At 37.5% G+C, this 21,151-nt stretch overlaps 2 protein-coding genes across 2 annotated transcripts; one reads left to right on the top strand and one right to left on the bottom strand.

Annotated features, from left to right (window-relative positions):
- Nucleotides 1-1,725: 1,725 nt before the first annotated feature.
- Nucleotides 1,726-5,897, top strand: LOC130467514 (uncharacterized). Its single transcript, XM_056836039.1, has 7 exons — nucleotides 1,726-2,416; nucleotides 2,581-2,780; nucleotides 2,982-3,291; nucleotides 3,382-3,482; nucleotides 3,552-3,886; nucleotides 5,391-5,707; nucleotides 5,818-5,897. The coding sequence occupies exons 1-7, from the start codon at nucleotides 1,726-1,728 to the stop codon at nucleotides 5,895-5,897; spliced, it is 2,034 nt and encodes a 677-aa protein (XP_056692017.1).
- Nucleotides 5,898-7,428: 1,531 nt separating this feature from the next.
- Nucleotides 7,429-15,721, bottom strand: LOC110798732 (probable lactoylglutathione lyase, chloroplastic). The gene is made up of 9 exons (XM_022003917.2): nucleotides 15,260-15,721; nucleotides 14,232-14,433; nucleotides 14,023-14,147; nucleotides 13,832-13,896; nucleotides 11,587-11,799; nucleotides 11,459-11,506; nucleotides 10,569-10,676; nucleotides 9,082-9,222; nucleotides 7,429-7,774 (listed from the first exon to the last, which is right to left on the bottom strand). Exons 1-9 carry the CDS (start codon nucleotides 15,387-15,389, stop codon nucleotides 7,733-7,735), a joined length of 1,074 nt encoding a protein of 357 aa, XP_021859609.1. The 5' UTR covers nucleotides 15,390-15,721; the 3' UTR covers nucleotides 7,429-7,732.
- Nucleotides 15,722-21,151: the final 5,430 nt, after the last annotated feature.

The raw sequence follows: 21,151 nt of genomic DNA, 5'->3' as shown, positions 1-21,151 counted from the left end.
GAACAGATCATCAGGATTTTGTTGCAGGATCAAATAGAAAAGTGCAGGAGGTTCAATCAGTATCACCTCAAATTCAAGTGAGTGCTCCTTCTGTTCAGTTTGATTCGATGAAAAGCACTACTTCAGACCTTGTGTCAAAAAAGAGGAAGACACCACTCAACTTCACTAGAGCTCGTTTATATGACACAAACTCCTTATTTGGTTACTCGGCTTCCAGTTGGTCTCAGAAAAGATCTAAAAGCTAGTGCTGATGATATTTCGACTTTGGTTGCTTCTGATTCTCCTGCTGATCCAGGTTTTTACTCTGCAAAGACATTTCTTTCTAAAAATAAGTTTGTCTTTCCTAACCTGAGCACTGGTTTCAGTGAAAGGGGAAAAAAACGTGTTCATGATGTTGGTACTGTATCACCCTCAAAAAGATCAAAAAAGAAGTTCACACTGGCTGCACTTTATGCGGAGGCTATGCCTTCTTCCAACAAATGAAGGCAATTCTTTGGAACTGTAGGGGTATCAACGATCCGAATACTCCTAAATTACCATATATATTTTGGCTTTTGCGTAAATATAGTCCTACTTTTCTGTTTCTCTCAGAAACTAAAATGAATGTTTGCTCAGTAGTTGATAATATGAAGTTGTATTACCCTTCTTTTAGTTGTGGAGTAGAACCAATAGGATTAAGTGGTGGTTTGGTTGTTTTTGGTTGGATTCCCTTTCCCATCACTTGTGTAGTTAGCTCAACTCATTTTGTACTTTGTAAAATTGAAGAATGTAGTGAAATGATCTACTATGTGCTTTTCTTTTACGGTGCCCCGGTTGTCGAAGATAGATTATTAGTTTGGAATCAACTGTTAGTGTTAATTAATCTCTACCCTAAATGTGTTTTGATTGGGGATTTTAATCAAATTGAGTCCCTTAATGATAAACTAGGAGGTACACAATAAATTCGAGGATTTAATGATTTTGCTAGTTGGAGGATTAATACTCATCTACTTGATATACCATTTTCTGGACCTAGGTTTACTTGGAGTAAAAGAGGCATGGTTCAGCTTTAATTTTGGAAAGGCTTGATCGGGGGTATATGTCAAATGAATGGTTTATGTCCTTCCCTTATAGTAATATTTTAAACCTTCCTTTAGTAGCGTCGGGTCATGCTGCAATTGTTTTTTCAAATGTTCCATCTGAAATGAGGAAAAATAGGGCTTATCAAATTGAAAATTGGTGTCTTCAATTTGAGGAAATACGTGACATGATCAAGAATACTTGGGAAAAATACTCTCCAAGGTTCCCCTATGTTCATTTTGTCTAGGCGACTAATGTTAATTTGGTTGAAAATTAAGCGTTGGTGTTTTCTTAACAAAAAATTATGGGGGGTTAATTGGAAGGAATTGAATGATAATCTTTCAAATGAAGGTTCGATGGTAGGGAATTTAAGTGATGCTAGGATTTATTTGGATAATGTTGATCAAGCCTTTTCGCAGGCGTCCTTAAAGGTACAATTTTGGAAACAACGTTTCAAAGATCGCTGGATTAAGGATGGAGATATACCAACTTCATTAATGTATACTAAAGTCAAAATGAGACAAAAAAAAGAATGAAATAATTATTCTCAAGAATCAAGATGGTGATTGGGTTGAAGGTCAAAATCAGGTGAAAGATCTTCTGGTTGACTCTTTAAAAGAAATTTTTCATTCGAATGACGGAGTTCTTCAAAATGATGACCTCGATATGGTTATTCGAGAGTTAGGTGTCCCTCATATCTGTCAGGAAAAGATTTCTAGGCTCGATAGACCTTTTACGGATGGTGATATTAGGTCAGCGATGTTTTCTTTAGGAAATTCGAAATCACCAGGTCCAGGCGGATTTAAAGAAGCATTTTTTAAACTGCATTGGGATAAGGTCGGAAGATCGGTTTGTGATGCAGTCAAGAGTTTTTTCAATTCTGGGTATTTACTGAAAGAATGGAACCATTCTATTTTGGTTGTGATTCCAAAAAAAGACATCCCAGAAGAAGTAGGCCACTTGAGGCCGATCAGCCTTTGCAACACAATTTATAAATGTGCTTCGAAGTGCATGGTTACAAGAATGAAGCCTATTATTCCTTCAATTATTTCACCATCGCAACATGCTTTCATTTCGGGAAGATTCATGTCAGATAATATACTGGTGAGTCATGAAATTATTGATAAGATTAATCATCGCAGAAAAGGTTCTAGTTACCTTGCCACAGTGAAGATTGACATGAGTAAGGCATACGATAGAGTTTATTGGGATTTTTTGTTGAAAATTTTAAGGGCATATGGGTTTCCGTCACATTGGATTCAGTTAGTTCATCAGTGTATCTCTACTGTTTCTTACAAGGTGTTAATCAATGGAGATACGTCTGAACAGTTTAAGCCCAATTGTGGCATACGTCAGGGTGATCCTTTGTCACCTTTTCTGTTTCTGTTCTGCATGAATTTTTTGTCTCGAATGCTACAAATGGGAACTGACCTAAATCAATTCCAAGGGATAAGTATCACAAGGGGTTGCCCCAAGTGTCTCACTTGATTTTTGCTGACGACGCCCTTTTGTTTTTCAAAGCTTCTGAGGCAAGTTGTATTCAAGTTAAATCCATTATTGGTAGGTTTTGCGCAATTTCGGGGAAGCAACTAAATCTTCAAAAATCTCATTTTAAAGTGAGCCCGAATACACCTTCAGGGATAAGGCAGCAGTTCAAGCTTATTTTCCAGATGGACTTAGTTCCTTCTCTGTCAACTCACCTGGGAGTTCCTATTGATTTGGTAGGTACAAAGCACTCCAATTTCCAATTCCTTGTGGATAAGATTGCAACCAAAATTAATGCTTGGAATCCAGTTTCCCTTTCTCAATCACATAAGCTAATTTTAATTAATACAGTCCTCATTTCTATAGCTTCTCATGTTCTTTCATGTATGGAAGTTCATTCCTTGATCGTGAATAAAGTTGATTCGTTGTTAATTCAGTTCTTCTGGGCGAATAAAGGAAAATCAGGAATGCATTGGGTTAACAAGTATACTGTTCAACTCCCTAAAGGTATGGGAGGACTGGGAATTAGGGGAATGGCTTCGTTAAATAAGGCCCTTTTGATGAAGCAAGCATGGCGGTTGTTTAACAATCCACAATGTATTTTAGCAGGGATTTGTGGAAGTAGATTTCCTCCCCCTTTGCAAACAGGGGTACCTGCTCAGGTAGTGGGTAAGGGGTTTTCTTGGGGTATGCGAGGACTCTGTAGGGCAAGTAATTTGCTCCTTAAAGGTTGTATTTGGAAAGTTGGTAATGGTCACCGGATAAGAGCCGCAGGGAATGATAGATGGGTTTGAGGGAAGATTCCTGTTTTTAAACCTGACGTTTGTCTCCAAGAAGCTTCGAATTGGAAGGTTAACCATTTTATTGATCCATCTGGTACAAGTTGGAATCATGCTAGGATCAATGCTAGTTTTAAGTTTGAAGATGCTCTCCACATTGTGAGTATGGAACTTCCTACCCTGGACCGTTAGGATTTCATGTATTGGAACTTTCATAATTCTGGTAAGTTCACGGTTAAATCTGCTTATGCAATGCTAGCACAAGATGATATGTCGATCAGCTATAACAGAGCTCCCTCGGAATTCTATAAAAATCTATGGTCTCTTAAGATTCCACCAAAATGGACATTATTTATATGGAAACTTCTCCATAATGGAATTGCAACCAAATCCAACCTACAATCTAGAGGTATTCAAATGGCGGATGATTGTGATTTTTGTGAGAATGGAGAAGAAAATATTCAGCACATCTTTCGCTTCTGTACCATAGAGCAACAAGTTTGGAGGGATGGATTTCTTGCAATCCATTCAGAATTCAAGGAAACCATTTCCTTTGAGGATTGGTTTGAAGGAAATAATGCCCTTGGTCCAAGTATGCATTCTATGTTAAGTCTAATAAATGCGGTTCAGTATTAATTAACAAGTTAATAATTCAGTGAGATCAAGTGAGCTGAATGCCTAGCTAGAGGCCGCTTCAGTTCAAGTGGAATTAATGATATTAATCCACAGCTTACTCTTGACTGAACCCGTAGGGTCACACAAATAGTACGTAAACGGATCAAGTATTTAATGGCATTAAATACTCCATCTATGAATATTCGGAACCGACGGATCTTGGTTTCAGTGGGAGCTAAGATCGTCACAGGCAAGAAATGAATACTCCGGAAACGGAAATATGGATCGTATCGGAAATATAAATATTATCCAAGTCGTAGATGTTGCCGGAAACGGAAACATGGTACGTATCGGAAAATATTATCGGAAATGGAAATATTGCCAGAATCGGAAATATTGCCGGAAACGGAAATATTGTCAGAATCGGAAATATTACCGGAATCGGAAAATAATTCCGGAAACGGAAATATTAAATATTTGTTCGAAACGGAAATTAATTCCGGAATCGGAAATATTAAATATTGTTCGTATCGGAAATGAATTCCGGAATCGGAAAATTTAATCGGAAGCGCATCGTACGAATAAGCATCGGACGAGGCCTGCCGGACGAGGCCCAGCACGAAGCCAGGCCATCGCCCAGCAAGCCAAGCGCGCCGCACAAACAGCAACGCCAGGCCCAGCGCAAGGCCAGGCCCAGCAGGCTGCGCGCAGCGCGCAGCGCGCACAGCGCGCACAGCACGCGCAGCGCGCAGCGCGCGCGGGCGCTGAGTGGGCTGCTGCTCGCGCGCACGCACGGGGCCCATCGTGGCTGCCGTGCGTGTGTGAGCAAGTGTTTGTGTTCGTGCACGTTTCCTAAAACATGCAGAGTTCGGTTAATGATTAAATTCCTAATTCTATTTGATAAATTAATTAAATTAGAGTTCTTGTAGGATTCTAGGTTTAATTAATTTGTATCTGAATAGGATTTCGATTCCCTTTCCATACCGCTATAAATATGAGGCTAGGGCTCACAATTTATAACACAAGTTTCAAAGTATTCAAAGTGAGTTTTTGAGAGAAAAATTCAGTCACACATTTGCCTATAAAGTGCCGAAAATAATAGTACCTTAAGGGCGATTCTAGTTGGTCAATCTTAAGGCGGATCCGGACGTGCTGTGGACTATCTACGGAGGGACGACACTTGGAGTCCTAAAGACTTGTTCTTGTTCGGTTCGGGCGCAGCTAGGGAAGGCACGCAACAAAGAGTATGCATCTAATCTATGCTAAATGATTATGTGTAAATAATATGTTTTCCTGGGTTTATGGTTTTTCCGCATGATTTATGAATTGTCATATGTATCATAACCTAACATGGTTTTTGAGCTATATCCGGCTTTTTCTACGCCAGGATGGAAAAAATAGTGCTAGAAGTATTTATTTCATTAGTACTTTATGGGAACTATGGTTGTCCAGGAATAACCGTGTCTTCAAGAGTGAAACAACTTTCGTAGCTTCTGTGTTTGCTTTAATCAAGGATGGTATGGATATGCAGGAAGTTTTCATTAGTGACATCGGTAATTCACTACAGTTCCTACATCCACCTGAAGTTGATCAAGATATTCCGCCGGGGTTTTTCAGAGCTATTCTTTCCACTGAGAGTATTGAGAATTCACCAGGTCTTATACAGGTGGACGGCTCTTGGCATAAGAATAATCACAATGCAGGAATAGGCTGGTTTTGGGAGAATAGTTTGAGGACTGATGATTTGCTTATGGGGGGAGCTTCCTCGGGTATTGCAGAATCATCCCTATAAGCCGAAGCTCTAGCCTGTCTCTATGGTATGAGATGGGCTCGTCAGGCTAATATGGTAAGTGTCACAATTCTTACAGACTCTTTGCAGCTAGTGCAAATGCTGGTAAAGGAAACCTCTCAGGATATGCAGATACATTGGACTTTGGAAGATATCAGGACCCTAGGTAAGACTTTCTCGTGGTGCAGCATTCTCAAGGTGGACCGTGTTAGGGTGTTAGAGGCGCACGATCTTGCAACTGGTGCTGCGAAAGATTTAATTTGCTTTGTTAATTTTCCATAATTTTGTTTTGTTTAGTTAGCACTTGTCAAAAAAAAAAAAAAACAAAAAACAAAAAACAAAATAAAGTTTATTTTTTTCCCCTAATTTTGGTAATTGTAATCAATTGTACAACTAAGGCCCATAAAGAGGCTTTAAACTTTATTTTAGGTAATTGCAGTAAACGTAGGTTTGTAATACTGAAACCGTGAAAGGTATTTTAGGCTTTTTAAAGGGGCACGAAAAGTATTATTACGATTTTAACCTCAACGTTTCCTTTATGTAATAGAGATAAAAGGAAAAACTAACTAATTTTACTAAAAATAAATATTTAATCTCTAAAAAATAAATAACTTTTACATTATATCGAAATAACTTTTAAGTATTTTGAGATAAGTTTATATTTATCTACCATATTCATTGTACAACAGGTGTAATTAAGACTTTGTGTTAGTTTTTTGTTTTTTATTGGTTTGAACGGAAGAAACGAATCGTAATCCGATCCTGACAGATAACCTTCAAACTCATATTTCTGCCACATTAATTGTCCATTAACTTTTCCCTAAAAATAAAAAATAAAAATTGATCCATTCACTTTTTATTTTATTTTTTAATTTTATTGTAAATCAGATCAATGTGTTTTACCAATACCAATCTAAAGTCTAAGAATAATTTTTTGACTCATGATAGTCCTGCACTACATTATTACAAAAGACTCACTTGAAGTCTTGCATCAAGAATCCCTCCACGACTTCGGATGAACACACTTACACACCCTTAGAATTCTACAAGCCGGTAACCAGTAAATATGGTTAACTTTTCTCGTAATGAAATAAACATATTCATCCATAGTGTTCTTCCTACCTTTGAAAATATTTTCCATTGAAACAAACGGAACCTCGAAGACGCACTTGTATAACCCCCAAAAAAGCTTCATTCACAGGGCTAATTTTCATATCTATTACTATATACTAAAAGAGACACCAGGAATGACACGTGTCAATTCCTTGTGCGATTTTTTCCCGCCAAAATCATTTTCCAAAAAAAATGTATCTGTTTTTATTTTATTTTTATTCTCTACCTTTTTTTATAAACTATTTATAAATGGAAATAAATTTTAGTTTATAAATTATGGCAATAATAGATACGACGGAATAATAATTATTCTAAATTGGTAATATTTTAGTCAAATCTCTATATTAATAATGGAAAACATATCATTTAATATTTTGGTCAAATTACCATATTAGCATTTTAAATATGCATATTAAATGAATAAATTTAAACGAGTATGTTAAAAATGTTATAATTATGCAATAGTTTGGGAGATATTCAGTTAAATATTTATGTGAATAAAGAATGATCAAAATCCGTGCGTGCACGGGATCTAATCTAGTATTAACAATGCTTAAGCCAACGTCTAGAAATTTTGACTCTTTTAACTTCTTCAGCGTGTTGCGACTTGCAAGTTCTTATTGACAAAACATCGAGGAAACAACCAATTAAGGGTCATTTACAGGACTAATGAGCAAGGATTATGGTCATTACAATTTTATCTACAACCCAAAATGAAGAAACAAAAGAGCTTTTGACAGAACTCGTATTCTTCTGTGCAATATGACTCCACGAACGAATAGTTTTTGGTGGAAGAGCTATGGATTTTTTTTAACTAAAAAGGAAATGCTACAGAAATAATCTACACTGATCGATGTAAACATAAGGTTGGAAATCTGGGAACCATTGAGCATCATTCCAGCTCCTTCAGGAAATCAATATTATCAACGAACACCTGCAACAAAAAATTGGCTGTAATATATTTTCCGGGGGATCCAACCGCTTGCTGAAAAGAAGTTTCTACAACAGTAATAGATTCGGAAATACAAGCTGATTTAAGTTACATACCAAGATCTAATTCTAATTCAAGTTCAACGTTACAGTTTCGGAGAGTGGCTCAAAAGATCTATATAGAAGCACATATAGTAGCTTCTAGTAGTTAATTGTCAAGTCTCATTAATGGTTTTATTTAAGGAAATTATGTACGAAGTATATAAATTTTAGTAACTAGGCGGAAAATATCAAGACTCACACTGCTTGGATAGATTCTTAGTCAAGACATGGGAAGTTGAATAAAATCCATTGTTCTAACATATCTAAATTAGTAAATTTAGAGCCTCTAGCTGTCTAGCAAACCAAGAAGAAACCTTGTTCTTATAGTAGTAAATAAAAAAAATAAAATAATGACCTATAAAAAAAATAATGACCTTCCTCTTCTGGAGCACTACATACTTGTAACTCTGTAAGGCTATAATCACAGCTTATTTTCTACCAATCTCTCTTTTAGTTGAAAACTGTCGCTCAATTCTGTAAACAAAATTTCTTATTAACTTGTTTTCTGGTAACTTACTCTCCATTTTTCATTTCTGTTCTCCTGTAGCAATTTTAAGAAATTTCATTTTCATTTCTAAGTGGCATAGTTCATCATGTAATGATAGTCAAAGACCTCAACCCTGGAAAATATCATTGCTAATAACACCACTGTAATATCAGGAGCATTACTTAGAAGCACCTTAAATGAGCCAAAATAGGAAGCTACAGGAGTCCCTTTGTTACATATGTAGCTTAGACTGGCCCATTATTATTATAGAATCGAAGGTCTTAAACCGACAGATTAGATGGGTCAACCTCTTGTAACTGTGCCAACAAGAATTCTTTTCCACCCGGAGGCATGAAGAAAATATAATTCAAAGGGAGAAACTAGCATCCCCCAAAAGAAAGGTCAGAATGTTGGGGGCAACAAGTTTGTATAATTTGTATCAGAGTAATACAATAGAATCAGTTGACCACCCTGTATTACAAGGTTCAATGTTGAAAACTTGAAACCATATCCAGCACTTCACTTGGTATTCAAAGTTCAAATGACCTAACTTTATTGTGACTAATCTGCAAGACATCCTCGCTACAAAGAAACTCATAAAAACATTCAACTAAAAATTCTGTTCCTTTTGAAAACTTTTGGCATTTTAATCAGGGTGAATATAGTTATAAGACTTATAACATATAGTTGATGTTAAGAATCCCAAAGTTCCAATGACATACCGTTTTCCAACCATCAAGATCAAGGCATGCTGTTATCTTGGTATTGATACCAGGCAATGGTCCAGGCGCCCGTGTGATCTTTCCTCCACATAGTTTAACTGCTTCTGCGGTTTTATAGACATCATCTGTGCCAATTGCCATCTGCAGTACCATAATTTCAGGTTGACCAATTAACTTAGTGATAAATGAGAAGACGACAATGAATTTTCATGCCAGAAAACACGACATGGACCATGTCAACCCCAAAACACAATAAACACTCGGGATAAAAAAAATTGCTCAATATACAAGGCATGAGTCTCTCTTCTAATACCTCCATCTATTTGACCAATTACCATTTGACAAACACACCCATGCGACTAGCCAAAAGGTAGAGGAGAGAGTATAATAATTTTAGACGACAAGCAAACCCAGCCATGTGAGTAGAATTAGGAGAGAGACAATAATAAAGATGGTGGACAAAGGGCAGTGTTTTCATTTACAGCATCTTAACATACTGAAAGAGGAAATGATAGAACCAATCCCAGTCATCATTCATTATCATTATCATTACCCCGTTGCCTCAAAGAGGCTTCCGCAAGAAGCGGGGGTAAGGTGTGTGGGGGGGGGGGTCGGATGTACGTAACCTTACCCCTGCAGTTGCAAAGAGGTTGTTTCCAATTGACCCAAAAGCGATAACGGGACGACCATCTTATACTTCATGGAAAGGAAGCGAAGAGGTTTTAAGAGCCATTTTGATTTAGTCCATTACATCCCAAGTCATCCCAGTCATCCCTAAAAAAATTGATAGAACTACAAAAACTGAGGATTTATATTCCAAGTATCATTTGTTGCCAACATTTCTTTTTTCTTCCAAAAACGATTCGCCTAAGGGAATCTGCAAGTCTCTTATGTGAGGTTTGAGAATATTATGGTGAGGAGAACTGGAAAAGTCTCCGTCATCACCTTGTTCGGCTATTCTCTAAGCATTTGAACAAGGAGATGGTAGATTTTTTTAGGGGATAAAACAAACAGGACAAGAAGATTCGTGCAATTAAGTAGTGTGCCTAGCATAGTAACATCCCTTTGAACTCTTGGGGTTACTCTAAGGGCGATTTCCCAGGGTTTTTAAGCATGATAATTCTTTTCCATTAACATCATTTAGAGGACCCGCATTATACTCTATTATCTATTAGTTTCTTCACTTCGTAAAAGATCTATCTTCATCTATAAAACATACGTCAAAGGGCAAGATTTAGCTTTCATTGAAAAAACACAGTATCGGAAATGAAGTACCTAAAGTCAATACGTACTTATTATGTATTCAATGGGTCACTTACTCACTTTATTAACATTGCACTTAACATGCACTACGAAAAACAATGCCAAAAAAATGTGAGAGTTGCATGTTAGAAGAGTACTATTTTATACGGAGTACATGTACAAGTTTTATACACATTAAGTGCACCAAAGCATACAGTTGTGAGAGAAGAGCACACTGCTCATACCTGACCATAAGCATTTCCTTTGTCATATTCAGTTACCCCGTAGTTGTAGGTCAACTCCATAACAGCATTTTTGTCTTCAGGACCATAGCCCAACATTGCTACTGTATACTGAAATAGGAAACAGGGAATTTTACAGCAACCCCCCAAAGGTTTAGGAAATATTAGCAATTTAGCAGAAGTTGCCAGCAAGATTTAGGAGAGAGAATTATACAGCTTAGTGAACCCAAAATAAAGCATGCTCCTTTACAAGAAATTTAACAAAATTGTATTGCATAAAAGCATTTCGAAAAGTGATACAATAAGAATGACAGGCCAGACATACACATCTAGCATAGTCGCATCTGTTCGTTCGCTTTATTTGGCTTAACACGTGAAAGAGCAGAGAAAAGCACAAGTAGGGGGGCAAATCTAATTTACATCCTAGCGTATGAAATGTAAATTTAAAGTATTGAGCCACATGGAAGCTTGATATATTTCCTGACCAAAGATCCCGAAAGACTAGATGAAAATTAAAATTATATGCTCATGTGCCAAATCATCTTCAGAAAGGTTTCCTGAAGGATAAAGTTCTAGCAGAACTGCCAAAGCATTTCAGATCAGCAGTTGTTCTCAGAAAGAGCAAAGAACTACAAAAGTATACGAGATTAGCAGAAGCAATCAGAAATAGAAGTCCCATACAAAAAAGAAATGTTCTCCATCAACACAAAGAAAATGGGACTCACTTGCACAAAGCGATTTGGCCAATAATTCACACTGAAAACAGAAATCATATCAACTTCAACTTTAAGCCCTAACAACAAAATATGTAACTGAACACATCTAGCCAACTGACCACTGTTATTTAGATTTAACTTTTGGCTGCTATTGATAACATAAATGCAATATGTTACCTTGTATTGTGGATTATCCCGAGTTCGCAAAAGCTCCATGCCATAAGCCTGAAATACAAGATGCTATTAAGGAATTCCTTTAAATAATCCATCAGTGTCAAGGGTGAATTACAAAGGTTAGCTCTTACATTCTTGTAAAACTCAATAGATCGATCAAGATCACCAACTCGCAGCATTACTTGGCACAAAGGCTCAGGTGTAGGACCCCTTTCGATAAGTTCAAACTTGTAACCATCGGGATCTTCGACAAATGCGATGACAGTTTTGCCACCCTTAACCGGTCCAGCTTCCCGCGATACTGTTCCGCCTTTAGCCTTTACAAGTTCCACAGTCTTGGCCACCTGTACATGGGAAGACAAATGTATATAAATCCAGCAACACATTCAAACAAGAAGAAACTGCACAGAAACTACATATGCACAAGGAAATCTTTCTCAGAAAATTGAAGTTCAGATTGCTATGTACGATAACATCGCCATTAAATAAGCCAATAACAAATTGCGCACTACTTTATCCCCTTTCATTATAGTGGTGGAGGAAGGTGGCTCACAGAAACCATCCATAAAATTCTATCCTAAACCAAAGTTCCACGGGGACGTGAAGACACTACAAAGGATGATATCCTATTATCTGTTCTATATGGGAACGCCTGGGGTCATTATTGTAAATGACCTTTTGGCATCCTCCTATAGAATAGTCTAAAACAACCCTTTTACATACAAACTATATTAACACTAATTGTAAAACAAAATAAAATAAACACAAAGGGAAATCAGTCAATCAAATACTTAATCACAACCGGCAAAAAGTCAAAAAAGGAAAATCACAATCAAATACTTAATCATGACCAAATATGCTCCTTATTAAAAATCCACCAAAAATGTTAAAGCAATAGAAAAGGAAATCACAATCACAGCAAAATATAACAAATTATTACAACTGCCAAAACACAAATTACTTGGTGTTAGCAAAGTCAGAAGAATTACCACGAAATATTCCAAACTTTATTACAATTGCCAAAAACTAAAACTGGCGTCATATGACTCAAATATTTCAACAAAAACAGAATAAGAAAACATCTTCTTCTGTACCACCAACATTTCTCCTCCTACAATTGACGTCGCGTCGATTCAAGATTAAGATGTTTTAGTAGAGATAATGGATAATTTTTCTTTAGATGAATTGTGGATAATTTTTCTTGCCTATTATATGTGGTGATTAGACGTAATAACAATTATTAGTTTTTACACTCTGGCACTCATCGCGTGCATATTAGAATAGTATATCCATAAGTAAACAAGACCTTGGTGGCATTGATATTAGGAAAATAAGTCATCCGGAAATAGTTTATTTATTCTAAAAGTCCTCATTCAAAAGGACAAATTGAGACGGAGATGGAAAAAATTAAAAAGGTGAACTTAACCATTTAACCAAATCAAGCCACGAAGTTAAGAAGGATACCAAAATCTCTCTATTGAACCTTTGTAGTATACTGTGGAACAATAAAAAGGGAAATGAGAAGAAAATAAATCGTTAAGAATAAAAGATGAAGAGAAAATGAAAAGGGGAATTGAGGCAAGAAAAAGAGAGGAACAAAGAGGGAAAACGAAAAAAAAAAATTGAGGAAGAAAATTAAGACAAAAGAGAGAGCACAGGGTGACGGGTGGTACCTAAAATTGAAACGAAGAACAGTACAGAGAAACAAGAGAAAAGAAACAGCAGAAAAGGAAAGAAAAGAATGTTGTGCACTGTTATCGAACTGCACATGCAGGAGAGAGTTCCCTTGTGTTATCAGTTCCTGTTGCTCTGACTTTCTGAGGACAGCTTGTCCTCTGTTGTTTTGTATATTGTTTCTGCTGCTCATAAATAATAAATAAATCTCTTCCTCAAAAAAAAATCTCTCAAGGATTTATAATGTGGTGATATCATGGGTATAAGTTTTTCAACAGGTCAATTAAGCACACAAACTAAAACCCCCACAATAGAGTGACCTGCAACATGCACAGTACATTCAAATGACACTTAGAAATGCAAAAATAAATAGGTGAACAAAGTTGAATCAGAGATCCCTACATGCGATAACAAACTAATATTGACTCCCCAATTTAATTCAAAACTTTGAAATGCCATCTAATGGAACTATTCACAGATTACACGAACGAGAAATAAGCAAGTAACTGAACTTAAATATAATCCAATCATGAGACTGCAGCATTATTATTCTGACAACTTCAAATTACTTAACATACGTCGAACTAAAGACAGAAGCAGCATCAACGATCAATAAGTTTACATGATCAAAACAAAACATTTGACTCTAAATTGTAAAGCCTCGTAAATCATGCAGAAAATAATTATAAGAATAAATCTTACATCCTCCACTGCAATGCCGAAGTGGCCGAAACCAGTTCCAATATCATATTTGTCAACTCCATAATCTGACAGCACCACAAGATCGGAAACACAAATGAATACTAGGAAACATGAGAGAGAAAGGAGGAGGGAGTATAAGAAGCTTGTATTTTGAAACAGACATCACATCTATAGGGAACAATGTGGCTTACTGTAAGTTAATTCTATGACAAAATGTGAATCCTCTGGCCCATAACCAAGAAAGGCATTAGTGTATTTCTCCTCTGGTATGTCACGTTTCCTTAACAATTTCATTCCGAGGCACTCAGTGTAGAATCTGAAATCATCAATTACATTAACTCATGAAGAACAAAAGTATTAATGATATATCAAACAACATTTAAAAAGAACATGGAAGTACTTTATTGTCCGGTCAAGATCTCCAACGCGGTAAACAACATGGAGCATTCTTCGACTGTCCTTCTTGACCCAATCCAGGACATTTTCTTCAACAGCACTGGTGCTGGCTTGTGCAGCATTTCCAGCTGCATTGATAGACAAGCCATTGCCTTCTCTCAACAATCTTGAAGCTTTTAATCCGAAAGAATGCAAGTGCGGAACAGCTGGAAAAAAAGAACAAAAGTTACTTCAAATCCTAGATTAACAACTATTCACTAATGACCACAAACATAAATGAACTCCTTTAATGCCTATTGCCATTACAAGGATCAAAAGGCATTACCATTTCAAGTTAAGAATCCTGAATACATCATACTAATACATTTATACATTACTCTTTTGTAAGGTTTACGAGTTTCAATTTAAAGCTTAGCTCTACTAATCCACTATCATCAGTAATACTGAAATTTAATAACAACTCTTTGCATTCCTTACTTAAACTACTTTATAATATCAATGTATTACCCAAAACTAGCTCATCAATTAATATACTTTATAATATCAATGTATTACCCAAAACTAGCTCATCAAAAAATTAAAGCTTTACTCTAGTGAAAGGCGCTACTGCTAATATACAAAGCTCAACTGGAATCACCCCAGTCCACACATATAACCCAAAGAAGCAAATCCTTCAGCCAATCTCTCAATGTGAAGTGTAATATAACCTCACAAATACATACTACAGCATTTTAACCTTTAACAACTTGGCCAATAACAATATAGATCATAGAATGCCACAAAATTATATTGCCACCGAAATTCTATCACTTCCGCAATTCTAAAACTACCCAAAACCAGGAATCGAATCGCGTCTACTGTCTACATAGTTGCCGTTCATGACTCTCTATACAAACAAATATTAATCAGAACTACCCAGAACCCTATTTTCAATTTTGAACCATACACAATAACACCCAATTCAACCTCAAAACGGGTATTTGAACAATTGGGGAAAATAATCAAAATTTTGATAAATTGGGGGGAATTTACCACTGCCCAGATGAAGAGACGAAAGCGGTCTTTGGGAGGAGAGAGAAACCCCAAAACGGGTATTTGAAGAAAATCTGAAGCAGCTAAGAGATGGCCTCAAAGTGGACGCCATTGGTAAAGTTCTTACCATTTTCCTCAAATCTTGCAGAAATTATATTAAATTTAACAAAAGACCCAGAAAATTAAAAGGAAAATAATCCCTTTTTTTTTTTTTTTTTCTCTTGATTGTTATTGAATGTGTTTCTGAGGGTGAAATTCGGTGGGTGAGGCGCAAATATCTGAGGGAAGAAATCTAGAAAAGAATCAATGATGAAGAGGTTTTCATGCTCATCAAATAGCAATGAGTTGCAAACTTGCAATTGGTAGTAAGCAAAGGCTTCGCGAAAAGAATAGAATAAATAAAGAAAAACAAAGTTGTGGAGTGAAGTGAGCTCAGCTTTCTTTCATTTGGATGGTTTTTGCCAACACAAAGTTTGGGACCCTCTTCCGACATGGTAGTACTACTCCGTTACCTCCGTAATGTGTACGTAATCGATGTGTACATGTGGCACGTTACGTTATGTGACGCATGGTATTTTGCTTATGAGTCGTTCGACTCCATGTAATCTTGTATACTTAAAAAATGATACTATGCTAGAAACACACAAAAATGCAACAAAAATCAAATTATACTATTAAAAGCAATAAAATATGGGTTGCCTCCCACAAAGCGTTAGTTTATTTTCAGGTCCCGCTCGACCTCTTTACCTCAATATGCATATCATGGGACGGAAGGGTTGAGGTGTTGGACCTCAACCACTCCTACAGTAGCCCCCTCGTGGTACAACTTCAGACGTTGCCCATTGACTTTGAATCGTTCGCCCGTAGTATTCTCTACTTCGACAGATCCAAACTTACTAACCATGGTCACAGTGAACGGCCCAGACCACCTATACTTAAGTATTCCAGGAAATAACTTAAGTATAGAGTTGAATAGTAGAACCTTGTCGCCCACTACGAACTCCCTCTAAAGGATGTGACTATCGTGTCATCGTTTAGTCTTTTCCTTGTAGACGCGGGCACTGTCATAGGCTTGCAACCTGAACTCATCTAGCACATTCAATTGTAGTACCCGCTTCTCACCGGCTAGCTTAGCATCCATGTTGAGTTGTTTGATCGCTCAAAAAGCCTTATACTCCATTTCTACCGGCAAATGACATGCCTTACCATACACCAACAAATACGGGAAGTACCAATAGGTGTCTTGAAAACAGTTTTATACGCCAATAGAGTATCATCAAGCTTGTCGCTCCAATCCTTCCTAGACTTCGCCACCACCTTCTCAAGTATAGATTTGATCTCCCGATTACAGAACTCAACTTGTCCCCTCGTTTTAGGGTGGTAAGCTAGTCCGGTGCGGTGATAGACCTCATATTTGCGTTGGAGTGCATCTAAATGCTTCTCATGGAAGTGTGACCCTCCATCACTGATCAATGCCTTCGGCACTCCAAATCTGGGGAAGATGATCTTTTTGAACATGGAGATGATTGTCTTGGCATCGTTAGTAGGTGACGCAATGGCTTCCACCCACTTAGACACATAATCTACAGCAACAAGGATATACAGATTACCCTTGGACGATGGGAATGGTCCTGTGTAGTTTATCCCCCACACATCAAAAACCTCAATCTCAAGTATTCCGTTATGTGGCATCTCGTGCCTCCTCGAGATAGTGTTGACCCTCTGGCATGCATCACATGTAATACCTCGTATTTTTATAATATTTATAAGTATATTCTATTATATTTATAAAGCATTTTTCGATTTATTATCATTTAAATAATATTTAAATGTACTTTATTTAAGGAAGTTTAATTAATTAGAATATTTATTAATTTAATTAATTACGAAACGAATTTAATTCTTGAGTCGGGAAATTTAATGAGTTGCAAATGATTTTTAGGTGCTTCGGGTTTAAATGAAAAGTCCAATTCGTTTTATTAAACGAGCCCAATCAAAAGAGTTTAAATTAAACCCTAAGCTAGCCCAATCATTTATTTCCTAAGCCCAACTCAAATCTCCTAAGCCTAGCCCATCAAGGGATTAGGGAGCCTATAAATAGGACTCCCCCATCATTAAATGAGCCCCTAAAATTCATAAACCCTCTTTTGTTTTCTTTCCCCTCACTCCAACTCCCTCTCCTCTCTCTTTGCTCGGCACCCGCACGGCCTCGTGCCCTCGAGCCCTCGTGCTCGCCCGCCTCTCGCCCACACACACTCTCGCCCTCCCTTTTTCTCTCGCAGCCCGCCCAGCCAGCACGCATAGCTGCTGGTGTTGTGCTGTTGTGTTGTTGCTTCGTGTGCATCGCACACCCACACCCTCGCTCTCGCTCTCGGCTCTCTTGTGCACCCTCGCGCCAGCCCCTGTCGCGCCCTCGCGCCAGCCCCTGTCGTGCCCTCGCGCCAGCCCCTGTCGCGCCCTCGCGCCAGCCCCTGCGCGCAGCCCTGCTCGTCGCCCCTCTCTCCCGCGCGCGCACACACGGACATGTGTGTGTGTGTGTGTGTGTGTGTGTGTGTGTGTGTGTGTGTGTGTGTGTGTGTGTGTGTTTGTGTGTGTGTGTGTGTGTGTGTGTGTGTGTGTGTGTGTGTGTGTGTGTGTGTGTGTGTGTGTGTGTGTGTGTGTGTGTTCGTGTTCGTAATTCAATTCTCTTTTGACCAATCACCCTAATTCGTGATTGTTCCGTGCTATAGGCCGGATGGGTATAATTCTCTTCTTCCTTACCTATTCTATTTAAATGCCGTATTTTAAATTATAATATTAATATTGTTTTGAGTAATTAAAATGCTGGGAACCGGTTATGAATACCGTGGTTTGAGGATTTGCGTGTTGTGATTCATTAGGCTTGTTTTAATTAGTAAAGGATGAACTTTCAGATTTGTTTATTGAATAAAGCATTGAGTTTTATGATGATAAACTAGTTTTATCGGGATTTTCAAGTTAGGGTTTTAACCTAGACCTAATGAGTCAATTGATTAGCATAATTAGGTGATGATTTTAATTATGATAATCAATTATATTTTCTGATTTCAATAAAGGTTTAAAGTGTTGATTTTTATTGATTTTAAAGGCGGAAAAAGTATGTTTTTGCACTAGGGATTGATTTTGCAAATCGAGACGTTTATATTATTGAAAAACGATTGAATTCTAAAGTTTAAAGGAGGTTTTAAATTTTATAAAGTTGCTGGAAATTTAGTGAACATGGAAATAGTTTAAGTTTCATTATTTTGATGATAGGAGGTGATTTCTAGTTGAGTGCTCGTTATTGCAAAGTGGCCCCTACGCTTAGGTATTCAAGGTACGTACAAGTCTAGGGCGACCACACCTTTTGTCAATGACATTACATGATTGTTGATGATGTGAATTACGTTATGTGGAATCATGTTTATTTTGGTGAACGAGCATGTGATTTGCGATGTTGGATTTATTGGATTAATTGTTGAACAAGCATGTTGGAATTATTATGAGTATGGATTTCATTGTCAACCATGTTGTTCAATATTTATGCATGTATGGTTTATTTCACATGCAAGGGATGGATTATTTATTTGTATGCTATTGTACGGGATGTCTAGCATACTTTGAGCCAATTATTCGTACTTCGTTGTACTATTTATTTTACCACATGTGAAGGGTTAGCTCACGTAAGTCACCGCACATGTAGGGTTCAGTTGGGAATATTATGTATGAAATGAATTAGGATTTGTCGTGCAAGGGAACAACCCTCATGTTAATGTGCATGATGTGGAGTCTCACCTTGGTGAGGAGGAACATGGTAGTAATATCATAAGTGTCTTGCCTTGTTGATCACAAGTCCTAAAGTATTAAAAAATAAGATTGTTTTGGTTGTTGTTTATTAATTGAATGAATGTACGTTGTCGAGTCTTGAGTTCACCTTTAATAAAACATTAATAAACGTAAAGTGCAACCAGAACAAGCTTCAAAACTCTTGGAACGTATATACCTTGAGTATGAACAATGGGGGGAGTCTTGCCGGAAAGCTCGTACTCCTACTAATGATACAAGACGTTGTTTCATTTATATTATGCGCAGGAATTCCGTCGGTATGGCACGACACTCGGTATGACCCAATTTTATTATTTATTATTTGGTGTATGGTTGGCTCCCATCACCTTTTTTTCCCTTTGTGGAATATTCTTTTGGCCCGTTCGAAGCTTATTCTAATTAAATTGTGAGTCAAGAGTCGAGTCAAGAGTCGAGTCTTGTATTCATGATAATTTGCTTGTTAATTATTAAATGGCTTTTGCATGTTGATTAGTACTTAGTGAGTGATGCATGTTTTAGTTTCACTTCACTCTATTCTTGTAAGTACTCAGCTTTTGCTGACTACGTGCTTTGTGTGTTTTGGTCATGGCCTTTGCCTTAATGACCCTATGATGATCTATCATTTGCACTTGCATTGATGGGGAGTAGAATAAAATAGCAGGTTGGTAGATCGGAATCATGTGGCTTGGGATGATCGAGAGAGTTGCATGTTTTCGTACTTTGAAACTATTTAATTATACTTTAATTATGTTTGAAATGTTTGAACTACTTATGCATTGGGTTTTGGGCCGTCATGGTTCCAAATTGTAGGAGGCCTCAATATTTCATTAATTATGTTTTTAAAAGTTAGTTGACATTTAATTCCGCTGCGTAATTCTGGTAATAGCCTTAACCGTTATCACGGTGGCGGTAATAATTTAGTAATTCCTTTATTTTAAGTTGGAAAATGGTTTTATAAAAGCAAGGAATTATTAGGGTGTTACATCACAAGCCATAATAAAAGCTTGTGCATCCTTGAATATAGTAGGCCAATAAAACCCGCACTGTGACAATTTGGCATTAGTCTTGGAAGGTCCATGGTGACCTCCATAAGGCGAAGAATGACACCTATTGATTATACCATGGACTTCCCATTATACAACCCTTCAGCAGTCTCACGGAACAAATGTGGATCATCCCAAAAGTAGAACCGAACATCATGCAAGAACTTCTTCTTTTGTTGATATGTAAGATCGACCGGAAGATTACCCCCCACAATGTAGTTCGCATAGTCTGCGAACCATGGTGACTGACTGGCAAGCGAAAGGACATTATCATCCAGAAATGAATCATCGATCGGTGTAGACACTTTACCATCACCATATCTCAGTCTAGACAAGTGGTCTGCAACCACATTCTCAACCCCTTTCTTATCGCGGATCTCCAGATCAAATTCATGTAGCAGTAGTATCCGTCGAATAAGCCTAGGTTTGGCTTCCTTCTTAGAGAGAAGATTCTTAAGGGCTGCATGATCAGTGTAGACTATCACCTTGGACCCAATCAGATAAGTACGAAACTTGTCCAAGGCATAGACGATGGCTAGAAGCTCCTTCTCAGTAGTAGCATAGTTAACCTGAGCTTCATCTAAGGTCTTACTGGCATAGTAGATAGCATGCAAGACCTTTTCCTTTCTCTGACCCAAAACTGCCCCAACTGCATAGTCACTTGCATCACACATTATCTCGAACGGGAGATCCCACTTGGGAGAACGGATGATAGGAGCCGAAATTAATGCCTATTTTATTCTGTCAAAAGCCTCAAGACAAGCATCAGTAAACACAAATGGGGCATCCTTGAGGAGGAGCTGAGTCAGTGGTTTAACAATTTTAGAAAAGTCCTTGATAAAGCAGCGATAAATCCCCGTATGACCAAGAAAACTTCTAACCCCTTTTCACATTATCCGGAGGGGGAAGTTGTTCAATCACTTGGACCTTAGCTCAATCCACCTGAATGCCCTTATCAGATATCAAATGTACAAGACCACCCCTTCAGTAATTATGAAATGACACTTTTCCCAGTTTTAGACCAAGT

The sequence above is a fragment of the Spinacia oleracea genome, chromosome 2, assembly GCF_020520425.1.
Source record: "Spinacia oleracea cultivar Varoflay chromosome 2, BTI_SOV_V1, whole genome shotgun sequence".
NCBI classification, from domain to species: Eukaryota; Viridiplantae; Streptophyta; class Magnoliopsida; order Caryophyllales; family Amaranthaceae; genus Spinacia; species Spinacia oleracea.
This window is presented reverse-complemented; position numbering and strand designations above follow the sequence as displayed.

Excerpts from the sequence above, each read along its gene's own strand:
- LOC130467514 (XM_056836039.1), top strand. The coding sequence starts at position 1,726 with ATGGTTATTCGAGAGTTAGGTGTCCCTCATATCTGTCAGGAAAAGATT. Across the intron at positions 2,781-2,981 it reads TGGGAGTTCCTATTGATTTG|TTCTTCTGGGCGAATAAAGG; the intron begins GTAGGTACAAAG and ends TTGTTAATTCAG. Across the intron at positions 3,292-3,381 it reads AGGTTGTATTTGGAAAGTTG|CTTCGAATTGGAAGGTTAAC; the intron begins GTAATGGTCACC and ends GTCTCCAAGAAG.
- LOC110798732 (XM_022003917.2), bottom strand. The coding sequence starts at position 15,389 with ATGGTAAGAACTTTACCAATGGCGTCCACTTTGAGGCCATCTCTTAGC. Across the intron at positions 13,897-14,022 it reads TGTCATAGAATTAACTTACA|ATTATGGAGTTGACAAATAT; the intron begins GTAAGCCACATT and ends TGGTGCTGTCAG. Across the intron at positions 9,223-10,568 it reads AAGGAAATGCTTATGGTCAG|ATGGCAATTGGCACAGATGA; the intron begins GTATGAGCAGTG and ends ATGGTACTGCAG.